Source organism: Triturus cristatus, chromosome 1_2, assembly GCF_964204655.1.
Source record: "Triturus cristatus chromosome 1_2, aTriCri1.1, whole genome shotgun sequence".
NCBI lineage: Eukaryota > Metazoa > Chordata > Amphibia > Caudata > Salamandridae > Triturus > Triturus cristatus.
In genome coordinates, this window is record NC_140580.1 from 1181912010 (window position 1) to 1181928386 (window position 16377).

Genomic DNA, 16377 nt, shown 5'->3' on the forward strand with positions numbered 1-16377 from the left:
GAACAAGCCTTGTAGCCTGATGAATGGTACCCTCGCCCTTCTGAAATGCTGCTGGACAGTCTGACCATGTCTGGTCCCCTCGCCGAGCCCTGCAGCCGGTTTAACTACAGCCTCCTCTCCCTGCAGCATCTAGGGTCGACACTGGCCTGCAGTTGGTGGCATCCCCTGGCTCCTTTTCATGGATGGCATCACTTGTTGCCTTGTTCCCTGACATCGGGGCCGGATGATGATGCCATACAGCGTCCAGTGCCCTAGGGAAGGCTGAAACCCAGATGGATACATCTTAGAAGACATCCGCTGGCACACTGGGGGGGGGCAGGGGCAGCACTGGCCCTAGCGGGCACCAGGCGTGCCCTGGTGGGGACCTGGGGCTTCCTTGACTCCTGGCCCTAGCGGGCACCGGGCATGCCCTGGTGGGGACCTGGGGCTTCCTTGACTCCTGGCCCTAGCGGGCACCGGGCATGCCCTGGTGGGGACCTGGGGCTTCTTGGACTCCTGGCCCTAGCAGGCACCGGGCGTGCCCTGGAGGGGGCCTAGGGCTTCCTTCACTCCTGGCCCTAGCGGGCACCGGGCATGCCCTGGTGGGGGGCAGGGGCTTTCCTCAACTTCTGGCCCAAGACTGCCCTTTATACATTAAGGCACTAAGCGGAGCTTCAGATATAGGACCCCTAGCGGCTTCTTGCCCTGGGTAGGTGATCCGAGCTGACATGGGATCGCAACAAGAGAACCGAGGTGGGGGGGCCTCACCCGTGACATGAATCCTACTCGTTGTTTACTATGTAGGTGGTTTATAATAATTCCTTCTCTGCTGTACCCGCCACCAGTTAGTGATATTTCATTTTGTACAAAGAGGAGAAACGGTTGGTTCCTTCCCTGCAGTTGATCAACGATCATAAGACCAAGTCCCAAAATGTGTTCGTTTTTCTCTGGTTCTTTTCTAGTTGTGCCCAATTTCTTTTATAAAATGCTTGTATTTTTCTTTTGAGATATTTGTTGCCTTTCTTGGACTTGTGCCTTTGTGATGAGGGCAGGACGGTGCCTTCCATCTTACAGAACATTGGAGTGCTGGGCGCTGCATTGAAGACAGTGGAGTGCTCCCGGCTTCTAACAGCCGTAGAGGCCCGGAGCATCAACATTCCAACGTTGCCCTTCACAGCTCCGAGAGGCCTTGGTTTTATTTGTTAGAGCATTCTGCCCTTTGGGGTGAAATGTTCTAATAGCCTTATAGCCATGTGCAACTGAGCTTTACCGGCCATTAAAGGCTCGCTCCCTTGTTAAAGGCCCCAAGTCAAAGCAGGCCTTTAATAGTCCGTGCTCTACTGTGGACTATAAGGCTATATTAGACAATATTGGCAAAGCGCTCCAGCGGTGAAGTGTCATTTCTGCTGGCAGCCCCGGTTAGTGATTTGTCCCATTTCCTGCAGCTCATGACAGGAGGCTGTCGAGCCTAAGGGCAGTTCTTTTGTAACGCTGGATGCCAAGATTAATCATATCCGTTTGGGTTTAAATCGGTGTATATCCAGACTACTGGCGAACAATTAGCCTGCATACTGCTTCAGCATTGACCATCACTGGCGCTTTGTGGTGCTATTTTTACAAAACATTTTAAAATTCATATCTCTGGTAACCCTTATTGCTTTTGTTAGACCTGGCACCATTGGCGTTGGTCTCCCTTCCATTTTTTGCTGTTCCCTCCTGTATTTTTGCTATGTGTTTTGCTGGTCTGGATGCTTTGGGTACTTTGCCACTGCTATTCAGTGCCAAAGTGCAAGTGCTCCCTACTGTAAAGTGTTGTATTGGATTAGTGACGCCATGATTGGCTCATTTGATTTACTTATCAGACCCTAGTACTGTGCACCATGTGTGCCCAGGGCCTGTAAATCAAATTCTGCTGGTGGGCCTGCAGCACTGATTGTGCCACCCACAGAAGCAGCTTGTAAAATGTGGCTCAGGCCTGCCATTCCAGGGCCTGTGAGCAGTCTTGGACTGCCATGTCAACTTGGCAAGTGCACCCACTTGCCAGTCCCTAAACCTTCCCTTTTCTACATATTAGTCACCCCTAAGATAGGCCCAAGGTACCCCCATGAGCAGTGTGCATTGTATGTGAAAGGTAGGACATGCCCTGGTGTGTGTGGCATGTCCTGATAGTGAATTACAGCCAATTTCGTTTTTCACTATTGCAAGGCTACCTGTTCCCATAGGCCAGAATGGGCAGTTTGATTATAACATCTTTTAATCCTAACTGACTCAGGGAACTAGGTAGAAATTAGAGTTTAGTATGGCTGAACTCAGAATGTTAAAATACATCTTTTAGTGAAGGTGGTTTCTACATTCTGTGTTTGAAAATACCTCTTTTAGAAAGTAGGTATTTTCTTGCCTAACTATCCAGCCTGCCTCTGCTAGGTTTGTGTATTCCATGTCTGATCTGTGAGAGACAGGGGGCTGAAGAGGGCCTTGGCTCCAGCAGTCTGATGGGTCAGGGCTGGGATGAATAGGGCCTACATTGAAAAGAGAGTGGGGGGCGGAGATTCTTTCACTGACCTGAGCCCTCATAGAATAGAGCAGGGGGAGGAGATTTCCTTTCAGCTACCTGTGCCAGGTCTGCTTTCAACAATTCTGTCTCCACCTCCTGCCATGAAGCTGCACAGAACTGGTTTTGGCTGGGCACAGGCACCATCTGCCTTCAGAGGACAAAGGATTTACTGGTATAAATATTGCGGCCTGGACTCCAAAACTTTAGATCACTTCTGGGAATCAAGACGAACCTTAACCAAGGAAGCTGAAGGAGGAGACTGCCCCTGTGCTGTTTTGCGATTTCTGGGGTTGGCCTGCAGTGGTTACTTTATTGCCAAGGAAAGGGGAAAAGGACTTTTGTGTACTTTTCATAATCTTGAGGAAGAATCTCCAAGGGCTTGAAGTGTGCTTGCCTCCTGCCTGAAGTCTCAGGGATAACAAGACTTCACCACCAGCTCCCCTGAATTCCCTTGCTGGGCATTCTACCTGCAGAGAGGTGCCTGCTGTTGTTTGGGCCCTCTGAGAAGACTGCATGTCGCTGGGAGCTAGAAGCACGACGCAACGAGGAGAAGCATATCGCCACCGTAGCAGTTGCCGTCGCACCGCTGAAGAAGCGTGCCGCCGCAGCTGTGCACCGTCGCATCATCAACGAAACGTGTCGCATCACCGGAGAAGCATGTTGCTGCCGCAGAGGTCGCCGTCGCATCACCGGAGAAGCTTGTCGCGGCTCAGAAGTTGCAGAGTTTGCCGGATGGCCGTCGGGCGTGCACGCATTGCATCCAACATTGTCGAATCGCATCAAAGACGCCATTTTGTCGCATCGCACCGGATCGTTGCATCGCATAGAGGCGCCATCTTGTCGCATCGTCACTGGGCCGCAGTAAGAAATGACGCATCAACTCCCCACAGAGTAAGGAAGCGAGCCTCAACTCCCCTACCCGCAGTAAGGAACCGATGCATCCACTCTCCTGAGTGTTAGGAACGGCGCATAAACTTCCCTGCGACCCTTTTGCTTGTTTTGCGTGACGCATCTAAGGTACTTTGAGAATTAAGTGTTGCATTTACCATCTACATTGAACTAAGCTATTTCTACCATTTTAAAGTCTATTTTTGATTACAGTATTGTGGATTTTTGTCGTTTTGTCTTGTGTTCAGTCTAGTAAAGATTACTTATTTTTCTAAACTGGTGTGGTGTCCATCTGTAGTGTTTTCACTGTATTACTGTACGTGTTCACAAATGCTTTACACACTGCCTCTGAGATAAGCCTGTCTGCTCGTGCCAAGCTACCAAGGGGGTGAGCAGGGGTTATTTATAAGTGTAGCCCCCTACCCTGACTAGAAGCAAGGGTCCCTATTTGGTCAAAGGTACCTACCTCTGCCAACTAGAGACCCCCAATTCTAACAGCCTTTGTTGTCCTTTTGTTTATTAATTATTACGGTACTTTTACAATTGCCTAATGGGAGTTGACGAGATCCTTTCATGGAGTCTCCTTTGGGGTTGGCCAATTCAGATGCTTGTGCTCCCACGGTTAGGTACAGGCCAGTCCTGCTCATGGGACTCCTGCTTGAGCTGCCAGGGTCGGGTACACGCCAGTCCTGCTCATGGGGCTGACACTTGCGGTCCCACAGTTAGGTACACGCCAGTCCTGCTTGTGGGAGTCACGCTTGAGTTCCCACGGTTAGGTACACGGCAGTCCCGCTCACGGGAGTCACGCTTGAGCTCCCACGGTTAGGTACACGCCAGTCCTGTTCACGGGACTCACGCCTGAGCTCCCACGGTTAGGTATACGCCAGTCCTGCTTATGGGGCTGACTCTCTAGCTCCCATGGTCAGGTACATGCCAGTCCTGCTCATGGGACTCATGCTTGAGCTCCCACGGTTGGGTATACGCCAGTCTTGCTCATGGGGCCGATGCTCAACATCCCACGGTTAGGTACATGCCAGTCCTGCTCACGAGAGTCACCCTTGAGCTCCCACGGTTAAGTACTCGGCAGTCACTCTTGAGCTCGCACGGTTGGGTATATGCCTGTCGTACTCACAGGGGTCACGCTTGAGCTCCCACGGTTAGGTATACCCCAGTCCTGCTCACGGGAGTCATGCTTGAGCTGCCAAGGTTAGGTACACCCCAGTCCTGCTAACGGGAGTCACCCTTGAGCTCCCTAGGTTAGGTACACGCCAGTCTTGTTAACTTGAGTCACGCTTGAGCTCCCATGGTTAGGTACACCCCAGTCCTGCTCACGCGGGTCAGGCTTGAGCTCACACAGTTAGGCACACACCAGTCCTGCTCACGGGAGTCACGCTTAAGCTCCCACAATTAGGTACACCCCAGTCCTGCTCATGGGGCCGGCACTTGAGCTCCCATGGTTAGGCACATGCCAGTCCTGCTCATGAGGCTGACGCTCTGGCTCCCACGGTTAGGTACACGCCAGTCCTGCTCATGGGAGTCACGCGTGAGCTCCCGCGGTTAGGTACACGTCAGTCCTGCTCATGGGAGTCACGTGTGAGCTCCCACGGTTAGGTACACGCCAGTCCTGCTCATGGGAGTCACGCGTGAGCTCCCGCGGTTAGGTACACGTCAGTCCTGCTCATGGGAGTCACGCGTGAGCTCCCGCGGTTAGGTACACGCCAGTCCTGCTCATGGGAGTCACGTGTGAGCTCCCGCGGTTAGGTACACGCCAGTCCTGCTCATGGGAGTCACGCGTGAGCTCCCGCGGTTAGGTACACGCCAGTCCTGCTCATGGGAGTCACGTGTGAGCTCCCGCGGTTAGGTACACGCCAGTCCTGCTCATGGGAGTCACGCGTGAGCTCCCGCGGTTAGGTACACGCCAGTCCGGCTCATGGGAGTCACGAGTGAGCTCTCACGGTTGGGTATACGCCAGTCCTGCTCATGAGGCTGATGCTCTGGCTCTCACGGTTGGGTATACGCCAGTCCTGCTCATGAGGCTGATGCTCTGGCTCCCACGGTTAGGTACACGCCAGTCCGGCTCATGGGAGTCACGCGTGAGCTCCCGCGGTTAGGTACACGCCAGTCCTGCTCATGGGAGTCACGTGTGAGCTCCCACGGTTAGGTACACGCCAGTCCTGCTCAGAGGGCTATTTTTAGGCTCTTTGGGTCAGTACACACCAGCCCTGCTTATGAAGCCTACGGTCGGGCGCCCTTGGTTACTTACACACAGTTCCTGCTCATGGTGCTTGCTCTCATTTCCTTTTGGTAGAATCCTTGCTCTTTATACTTCTGCAGAGGCACCATTGCTTAGGTATGGGTGGTCTCTGTTTGTGGCCGCCCCTGGACGTCTCTGGGTACACCAGCCCTCCTGCGGTACTTACGTTCTGGCTTCCTTGGAGGGGTACACAGAGTGACGCTCCTGCTTATCTAGCATCAGCCAGTACTTGTTGTTGTACTCGATCACCTCCTTGCCCTTCTCGTTCACAGCCTTCATTGTAGGGTAGTACGACGCGATCTCTGCCAGCGACTTGCGCCTGTAAACAGAAACCCTTCCATCAGAGCTGTGCTGCCAGAGCTAAGAGACAAACAAAGCACCACAATAGACACACATTAGGGCAAAGGAAGGCCACACAATTCAGGGTCCCAAAACACCAGCATTGCTGAGACAAGAGCACCCACCACCAGGGCAGACCACGCCTTGCTCCCATCCCCTCTATGCCTCAATCTCCATTCCATTCTCTATGCTTCCTTTCCAACAGGCGCCCTTGTCCTCCCCTCACACACTATCCATCTGTTCATCATGACCACAGAGGCCTGTGCTGAACCCAGTCGGTCCAGTTCAACATCCAGCCCACAGAACACCAGCACCCGTGCTCTAAACTCCCCTGTACTGCAGCATAGCAACAAACGACTAGTTCACAGATCTGTTAGGGGAAGAAGAGCGTGGGGAGGGGGGGGGTTGAAAGAGAAAAAAACAAAAGAAGAAGGAAGAGTTGATCATGTTTTCTCGATTGATGGTTGGTAAACTTCATAAAAGCAGGCTTTAAAAAAGAAACCACACACACCAGCGTCTTTTCTCCCTGTCACCCTGTGTGAGGGGTTCGGACTGTTCCCATCTGTCTGGGTATCAAGCTAGCATCATACAAGTCCACTAAATATCAGCGCAGGAGAAGTCGGCAATTGAGAAAGTGTTTGGACACTGGCTGAGTGGGGGCTAGAGCAAAAGGTAAGAAGCTGGAGCGCTTGGACACTTGGGCTGTGCATGCAAGGAGAGGCAAGCTGTGCACGAGTGACGTAGGTCTCAAAGGCGGGCTCTCATCCTGTAAGGAGAGGCTAGCTGTGCTTGAGGGATGTAGGTCTCACAGGTGGGCTCTCATCCTCTGTGTCTCCAGGTGAAAAACTAACTTGTGCAAAGCTGCCATCTCACTACTTTCACCAACTTCCACACCGTGGCCTCATGCCCACCCATGAGCGCTATTCCTTCATGACTGTCATGCACAGTTGGACAGGAGTCATATGGGGACAGGTTAAGGGGTCAGTCTGCAGAAAGGACAGCGTGGAGTAAGGCAATGGAGTCTCACGTTTTGCTTATTTACATATTCTGTTCTGTTCAAGTCTCCACTTCTGATGCTTCTGTGATCTGATCTCTCCTGCGCTCACCCTCTACCCTCACTCTCTCCTCCACAGGGTGTGTAAGCAGTGTCCTAACCATCCATCCCCTTTTCACCCCTTCCTGCTCGCTCCTCCTCCCCATATGTTTCAAAACTTTAGACTGAGGATATTTAAACTGGTATAAGTTCTATACATGGAACAAACCATCTAGGTTTTTGCATTACATTTATTTGTTAACACAACCAACACACTTGGAGCCCCAAGCTTCTCGGCACTGAGCAAATATGCATTCAAATAGAAAAAACATAAATCAAAACTATTTAAAAAAAGTACATTCTGCCCGCTATGTACAACAAGTGCCAACTAACACTGAGGACTTGTTCCAGTGAGCATTTGAAAAATATGACATTAAGGAATGTTCGTCTGAGCAGCAGGAAGACGGCCACTCTGCGTCCTTTTCCACCAAGGATGGAGCCGCGCCATTTTGCAATTAGAAGTTTTGGATTCTTTGGAAACCTTAAGGGTCTGTGTGATTCCACCAACTGGATGCAAGCAGTCAGCTATTTCAGTGACGAATCGGTCCAGTTACAGGGCTCCTGCCTTGGTAATCTAGGAAATACGAGAAGAAAAGTCCCTCCCAAAACAATTATCCAAAGGTACCCACCAGGGCCAGAGGCTGCAGGGAAGCTCCAGAACTCCAAGCCAGCCAACCCCAAGAGAAAGATGAGCTGAAGGCGACCGACGCCCACCAGTGAACCCCAAGAGAAAGAGGAGCTGAAGACGACCGACGCCCACCAGTCAACCCCAAGAGAAAGAGGAGCTGAAGGCGACCGACGCCCACCAGCGAACCCCAAGAGAAAGAGGAGCTGAAGGCGACCGACGCCCACCAGCGAACCCCAAGAGAAAGAGGAGCTGAAGGCAACCGACGCCCACCAGCGAACCCCAAGAGGAAGAGGAGCTGAAGGCGACCGACGCCCACCAGCGAACCCCAAGAGAAAGAGAAGCTGAAGGCGACCGACGCCCACCAGCGAACCCCAAGAGAAAGAGGAGCTGAAGGCGACCGACGCCCACCAGCGAACCCCAAGAGGAAGAGGAGCTGAAGGCGACCGACGCCCACCAGTGAACCCCAAGAGAAAGATGAGCTGAAGGCGACCGGCGCCCACCAGTGAACCCCAAGAGAAAGATGAGCTGAAGGCGACCGGCGCCCACCAGTGAACCCCAAGAGAAAGAGGAGCTGAAGACGACCGACGCCCACCAGTGAACCCCAAGAGAAAGAGGAGCTGAAGGCGACCGACGCCCACCAGCGAACCCCAACAGAAAGATGAGCTGAAGACGACCGGCGCCCACCAGCGAACCCCAAGAGAAAGAGGAGCTGAAGGCGACCAACGCCCACCAGTCAACCCCAAGAGAAAGAGGAGCTGAAGGCGACCGACGCCCACCAGTGAACCCCAAGAGAAAGAGGAGCTGAAGGCGACCGACGCCCACCAGCGAACCCCAAGAGGAAGAGGAGCTGAAGGCGACCGACGCCCACAAGCAAACCCCAAGAGAAGGAGGAGCTGAAGGCGACCGACGTCCACCAGCGAAGTCCAAGAGAAAGAGGAGCGGAAGACGACCGATGCCCACCAGGGAACCCCAAGAGAAAGATGAGCTGAAAACGACCGGCGCCCACCAGCGAACCCCAAGAGAAAGAGGAGCTGAAGGCGACCGACGCCCACCAGTGAACCCCAAGAGAAAGAGGAGCTGAAGGCGACCGACGCCCACCAGTGAACCCCAAGAGAAAGAGGAGCTGAAGGCGACCGACGCCCACCAGCGAACCCCAAGAGGAAGAGGAGCTGAAGGCGACCGACGCCCACCAGCGAACCCCAAGAGAAAGAGGAGCTGAAGGCGACCGACGCCCACCAGCGAACCCCAAGAGAAAGAGGAGCTGAAGGCAACCGACGCCCACCAGCGAACCCCAAGAGGAAGAGGAGCTGAAGGCGACCGACGCCCACCAGTCAACCCCAAGAGAAAAAGGAGCTGAAGGCGACCGACGCCCACCAGCTAACTCCAAGAGAAAGAGGAGCGGAAGACGACCGACGCCCACCAGCGAACCCCAAGAGAAAGATGAGCTGAAAACGACCGGCGCCCACCAGCGAACCCCAAGAGAAAGAGGAGCTGAAGACGACCGGCGCTCACCAGCGAACCCCAAGAGAAAGAGGAGCTGAAGGCGACCGACGCCCACCAGTGAACCCCAAGAGAAAGAGGAGCTGAAGGCAACCGACGCCCACCAGCGAACCCCAAGAGAAAGAGGAGCTGAAGGCGAACGAAGCCCACCAGCCAACCCCAAAAGAAAGATGAGCTTAAGGCGACCGACGCCCACCAGCGAACTCCAAGAGAAAGAGGAGCGGAAGACGACCGACGCCCACCAGCGAACCCCAAGAGAAAGATGAGCTGAAAACGACCGGCGCCCACCAGCGAACCCCAAGAGAAAGAGGAGCTGAAGGCGACCGACGCCCACCAGTGAACCCCAAGAGAAAGAGGAGCTGAAGACGACTGGCGCCCACCAGCGAACCCCAAGAGAAAGAGGAGCTGAAGGCGACCGACGCCCACCAGCGAACTCCAAGAGAAAGAGGAGCGGAAGGCGACCGACGCCCACCAGCGAACCCCAAGAGAAAGATGAGCTGAAGGCGAACAAAGCCCACCAGCCAACCCCAAAAGAAAGATGAGCTTAAGGCATACGACGCCCACCAGTCAACCCCAAGAGAAAGAGGAGCTGAAGGTATACGAAGCCCACCAGCGAACCCCAAGAGAAAGATGAGCTTAAGGCATACGACGCCCACCAGTCAACCCCAAGAGAAAGAGGAGCTGAAGGTATACGAAGCCCACCAGCCAACCCCTAGAGAAAGAGGAGGTGAAGGCGAACAACGCCACGCCTTTATTACCAGTAAAAAGGCAGCAACATTAGATCCATCTGGTGAATTGTCATGAAGATATAGCAGGATCCGAGTGTCGCGATCATACAGTTAAGAACGCATACCCTGACAGCCCCCAGCTTAGCGACAGGGACCTTATATGTATTAACTAGGAACAGAGAGAGAGGGTGACCCCTGGCAACAGCGTAGCTCAGAGCAAAATTTGTGTATGGGCCTCAACGGGATGTTTCTGCATGAATTAGATGACAAGCATATGCAATGGAATAGGTCTCGCATTTACAAGAGTTTGAGCTATTGGCACTGCAAAGGACAATGCCTTTTATTTGTGTTGTTTTTAAATCAGATAAATAAAAGGTATGGTTATTTACAATGCCAATAGCTTAAGCTATCGGAAATGATAATTACATTACAAATGCTAGTTTGTAAAAATGCCCATGCGGCGCTTTCACATTATGGCAGCCGCGCACCTTTCCTCAAATGAGCCGAGTCTAAAGAAAGGGGCAGGGCCACCATTAAAGTGCAAGTGCGGCATGGGCCAATAAAAAAAAAAAAAAAGAATTAAATAAACAGTAAAAAGTGTTTAAAAATATGGCCGCGTTTTGCGCAGCAAGCAAAGCAAAGGCAAGGCCGCCAGTATCAGCATGGTGAGCTATGTTAAAAAAGAAAATAAAGTGTTGCAAAAGATCGTGTCCGGCCTGCAACAGCATGCATGTGAAAACCATTAAATGAAATGATGCTCGGAGGCTGTAATTAAAGCCTATAGCAACAACACATGTAAAAGGGGGGTGTCCTCATGGGCGGGTACAAATGAAGACTAGGTGGTACTAAGGAGGGACTAACGAGCCTATTTACAAATCAGAAGCCAGCATTTACGGAGGACAATGACACAAGCCAAAGACAAATAAGGGCGGAGAGTGGGCAGAGCTTCAAGTCCATACTTCAATACAGCATGCCTCGAGAGCAGCGCATGCGCTGCCCAGGCTCGACCTAAAAAGTAATGCATCCAGTACAACTCTCATCAGCCCCGACCACATCCTCCAGCTGGAAAAAGAACACCCCAAGGTCTACGGGGTCAAACATCGTAGTGACCTGTCCTCGGGCCCTTATTTCTAAGAATTGCTGCCTAAGATCTAAGATCATGGTTGGTGTACCCTGACCAGGTCTGACAGGATGGGAGCTACTTCTGGCTGAGATAGCAAGACCAACTTTTCTAAGAGAGGGCCCACTTTGGAGAGATGCACTCATAGAATTTAAGTCTCAGCTGCAAAGAGAGAGATGCTAGCTACCTTCTGATGATGTAACTGGAACTACGTCATGGGTACACTTTAGTACATGTAAACGGCAGTCACCACAGCACAAGCCACCACCTCCTTTACTGTGGGGTCTCAGCTCAGCATCCATCGTAGCCCTGGCGCTGACCCCTTCAGACTCTCAGCCGACCATCCACAGCCCTTAGTCGCACGGTCACTGGAGTATTACTGTCTCTGTACGTGGCCGATGTGTATATATGAAGGACAGGGAGGGAGTGTGTCCATACCTGATGTGTGTATGTGATGGTCATGGGGGGGGTGTACATACCTGATGTGTATATGTGATGGCCAGGGAGGGGCTGTGTACATACCTGATGTGTGAATGTAATGGACAGAGAGGGGGGTGTGTATACCTGATGTGTGTATGTGATGGACAGGGAGGGAGGTATACATACCTGATGTGTGTATGCGATTGACAGGGAGGGGCTGTATACATAGCTGATGTGTAAATATGATGGACAGAGTAGGGGGGCTGTACATACCCGATATGTAGATGTGTGTACATACCTTATGTGTATATGTGATAGGGAAGGGGTGTGCACATAACAGATGTGTATATGTGAGGGACACAGGTGGGGCGGGTGTACATACCTGATGTATATATGTGTTGGACACAGAGAGAGGGGGGTGTACATAACAAAGGTGTATGTATGATGGACAGAGAGAGATTGCCTGATGGACGGGAGGGAGTGAGTAACTGTGATGGACAGAGAGAGATTGCCTGATGGACGGGAGGGGGTGAATACCTGTGATGGACAGAGAGAGATTGCCTGATGGACGGCAGGGGGTGAATACCTGTGATGGACAGAGAGATTGCCTGATGGACGGGAGTGGGTGAATACCTGTGAAGGACAGAGAGAGATTGCCTGATGGACGGGAGTGGGTGAATACCTGTGAAGGACTGAGAGAGATTGCCTGATGGACGGCAGGGGGTGAATACCTGTGAAGGACAGAGAGAGATTGCCTGATGGACGGCAGGGGGTGAATACCTGTGAAGGACAGAGAGAGATTGCCTGATGGACGGCAGGGGGTGAATACCTGTGAAGGACAGAGAGAGATTGCCTGATGGACGGCAGGGGGTGAATACCTGTGAAGGACAGAGAGAGATTGCCTGATGGACGGCAGGGGGTGAATACCTGTGATGGACAGAGAGATTGCCTGATGGACGGCAGGGGGTGAATACCTGTGATGGACAGAGAGATTGCCTGATGGACGGGAGGGGGTGAGTACCTGTGATGGACAGAGAGGGGTGGGTTTGATGAACCGGAAGGGGCGAGTTACAAGTGATGGACACAGAGGGGTGGGCCTGATGAACGCTGGGGGTGAGTACATGTGACGGACAGAGAGGGATGGGTCTGAGTGACAGGTGGGGAGAGTGTGCACATACCTGTAAATCTGATGGACAGAGCGGGCGTGCTAGGTGGACGGGGAGGGTGTGTGCACGTATCTAATGTGTATATGAAATAGACCGGGAGGTGTGCATGGAAGGAAAGAGTACCCTCCGCGAGGCTGTGGTAACGTGGCTTGTTCAGATCTGTGTCTGGTGTAGTATAGAGTTTTACCTGATACATGAAATGTTCCAAATTCTTGGAGCTAAAATAGAAAAGATGGTGTTGGTTTTCCAGTAGTGGCACATTCCAGTACCACACTTGTATCACCCCGCTGTCTCCTTAAAGCCCCCCTACCAATGGCATGTTGTGCAGAACAGATCTCCGAGCTGCAGGAGAGGGCTGCCCCATTACCCAACACGTTAATCAGACCCACACGCTGAGCCTATAGACCAATTACACGTATGTTCAATGCTTGGCCCCACCATGCCCAACGCAGCAGCAGTCACACGCGCTTACTTGGACACTAGGTACGTCTTCATCACGCTGATGATCACAGAGGAGTCATTCAGCTGCTGCAGAAAGGACACAAGACATAAAAAATAAAAATGATGGTTAACAGAGTGCTGTAGCATCAGACCAGGCTTTCACACTGGGTCAGACTCAACCAAAAGAAGGGCTGGCAATACTCACAAGAGTGTCACCCGGACCCACCAGGAGGATGGGCACCTTACGGTAGCTGGAAAACTTGATCTCACTCCTCAGCACTGGGTTCACCTCCACAATTTCATAGGGCACCTTGTGGTAGTCAAGAAAGGCGCGGACTTTGCTACAAAAAGGACACGTCTGATATTGATAGAGAGTCAAAGGGAGGTCACCTTCAGACTGCTGTAAAAGACAAGAACCAGGACTCTTATGAGAACACAAAGAAATGCCAACAGGGAAAGCCAGGAGAATCCTTTTCCCCACCAACCTGCATGTCTTGGAACAGGAAATGACACAGTGCGTTACTTTCATGAATGGGAACTTCACAAGGATATTCGATCCAATCGTGGGGATCTGTGGTACAGAGACTCTTTACGGGTCAACAGTTACAGGTCCCTTGGGCATCAGAGTCCATTTCACAGTAGCCTTCAGGACATTTGTGGTCATAAGAGGGTGCTGGATGTACACAGGATTGGGGAGTAATATAGACTGGATGTACGCGGGATTTGGGAAAGAATATAGACTGGATGTACGCGGGATTTGGGAAAGAATATAGACTGGATGTACGCGGGATTTGGGAAAGAATATAGACTGGATGTTCCCGGGATTTGGGAAAGTATATAGACTGGATGTACGCAGGATTTGGGAATTAATATAGACTGGATGTACACAGGATTTGGGAATTAATATAGACTGGATGTACACAGGATTTGGGAAAGAATATAGACTGGATGTACACAGGATTTGGGAATTAATGTAGACTGGATGTACACAGGATATGGGAAAGGATATAGACTGGACGTACACAGGATTTGGGAAAGAATATAGACTGGATGTACACAGGATTTGGGAAATAATAGAAGAGAAAATAGAAAAGCTCAGGGCCACAGAACAAGCAGTTGACTTCCCCCGCCCACACCATCCATTGCGAGGTTAAGGGAAGGCATAGAATGTTTGAGAGGAGCCCCAGGCGAAGCAGGCAAACACTGCCAGGGTAGGTGAAGCAGCGTCTAAAGGGCATCGGTGCTGGTGTATATGGGCTTCTACAAGAGTGTGACTCCAGGCTGGACACCTTTTAGCATGTAGGAAATGCTGGGAAAGGAAACTGTTCCCACGTGAGTGAGTACTGGAAAAAACAATGACCATTATTGGGAAAATGGCAGATGATCCCCACCAACTGGAACAAAAACAATTCTAGCTATCAGAAATGAGAATTTCCAATTCTATTCAAGACACAGAAGCAAGAATTAAACATTTCACTTCTTTACCACTTTTATGGGATACTGAACATACAACACTACTACAACCCTAGGCTTTTTACGGAAACAGAAGAGACGTTTACAACACCAGGTCTTAAGACAAAGAAGGTGGTATTACAGTAACTGCAAAACACAGATTGCAATCCTTGGCCGTGTCCTGAATTAAACTGAAATCTTATTTGCAATGGCTAGAAAAGTCTGCGTCAGCCCTGTTATACCAAAGGAGTCTGCTGCAAGTTTTAGACACTGGTGATGTTTAGACGCCGTTCTCCGTCGGACCACCTCCCACCTGTGGGTAGGCTGCGACACCTTGCTCCCCAGACTAGTCTTCTGGGGTCTGATTACCAGTAACTCTAAGGAGGAATTGAAATTTGCCATCCCTTTTACATCTGCATGTGGCCTAGACATCACAGGACCTCTTGCCTGGCCTGCTTTGTCAGAACTACCAGTCGAGAGTTTCAGACTTTGGAGGACCCAGTAATGCAGAGGGCCCAGGAAATGGTTTGTAAGGAGGAAGTAAAGAAGCCTAGGAACCTCACCAAAAGGGCCAGAGAGATGCTCTGCTGTAGGAACACCCTCCTCCATCCCTTTATTGATTGTATATTCAAAGTAAACAACTGAAGTTTTGCTGCTAATGAATCCATCCTGAAACTAACCAATTCCATAGACTTGTTCGGAAGCATGTCTGATTTTGCTGAATTTAAGACGGCTGTCCAAGCCCTAGGGTACGGAGATTGTCCAATGCAGGTGGATCTGTAAAACTCAGAGAATCCCGTGATGGGCGAAAAGCTAAAAACACGTCAATAGACATTGGTCTAGTTTAGGCAGACCATCCAATCTTCACTTAACAAATCCCTCAGAAGGTGTATAAGTGCCACCCGGAAGTACAACTTTGGCTTTACAGATACCTCTTGGGCCTTCCTGCCAACAGAAAGAGGTGCATTCCCTACCACAACTGACCCCCTAAAATGATTTGAGTAGAACAATAGAAGATTGACGTTTGTGTAAAGTCATGAACGGATCTGCACATTTTCCTAGCTCTCTGATGAATATGTCCACACACAGGCCTTGGGGTGGAGTAGAGTTTTAAACTCACAGCACGAGGGATTGGGAGGGTGCAGTGAAGCTGGCTGAACATTGGACAAAGACTTAAGGGAGGCCTGTCAGAGGGCCCTGGAACAATCCCCCCAACTGTGTCACTGTCTACACCTCAGAGACCGAGGGAGGACATTTGCCTTAAGATTCTGGCACGTAATGGCCTTGGCAACAACCTAAAAAGAGAGGTGGTGATAAAGTACCTCGCACGCCACTCCCCGGACGTTATCCTTTATTAAAGGTACACCTGGAAGGCAACAACTGTGGGTTCCTGGGTAGGGGCCTGGTCCAAGCAGGTTATTCCACCAGGTCCAGAGGGACAGGGATATTTGTTTGTAGGTCTTTGCCCTTTGTGGTGGCAAAAACTTGGGGGGACCCCGAGGGAAGTAGGGCTGACGTGGAGGGCATGTGGAACTGGGAAAGGCTGATCATGGCGTCCTGGTAACTCCCTCTGGGTCTTCAGGTGGAAGGCCTGAGAAAGATGGGGAAACGGTTGACCGGGATCACTGATGCACTGGTGGTGGGAACCTCAAATGGACTTCCTAGGAGGATGTAGATAGAGCACTTCAATGAGGTGGTCACCCAAGGAAGGTGCACGTCCCTGCACACTCACAGAAGCCTTGGGGCTGACAGACTTGTGGTGGGCTACACACCCTTAGGCTATGTAATATTCCTACTCTTCCAACGCAGCTCGCT

General features: G+C 51.4%; 1 protein-coding gene across 1 annotated transcript in view; it reads right to left on the reverse strand.

Moving 5' to 3' along the window:
• Nucleotides 1-16377, reverse strand: part of PTGES2 (prostaglandin E synthase 2) — a 110174-nt gene that overhangs the window by 53131 nt on the left and 40666 nt on the right. Inside the window, exons 4-6 of the mRNA XM_085624896.1 lie at nucleotides 13316-13510; nucleotides 13142-13197; nucleotides 5842-5994 (exon numbers count right to left, since the gene is read on the reverse strand). Of these exons, the coding sequence (XP_085481022.1) occupies nucleotides 5842-5994; nucleotides 13142-13197; nucleotides 13316-13510 (404 nt within the window). The remainder of the gene's footprint in view (nucleotides 1-5841; nucleotides 5995-13141; nucleotides 13198-13315; nucleotides 13511-16377) is intronic.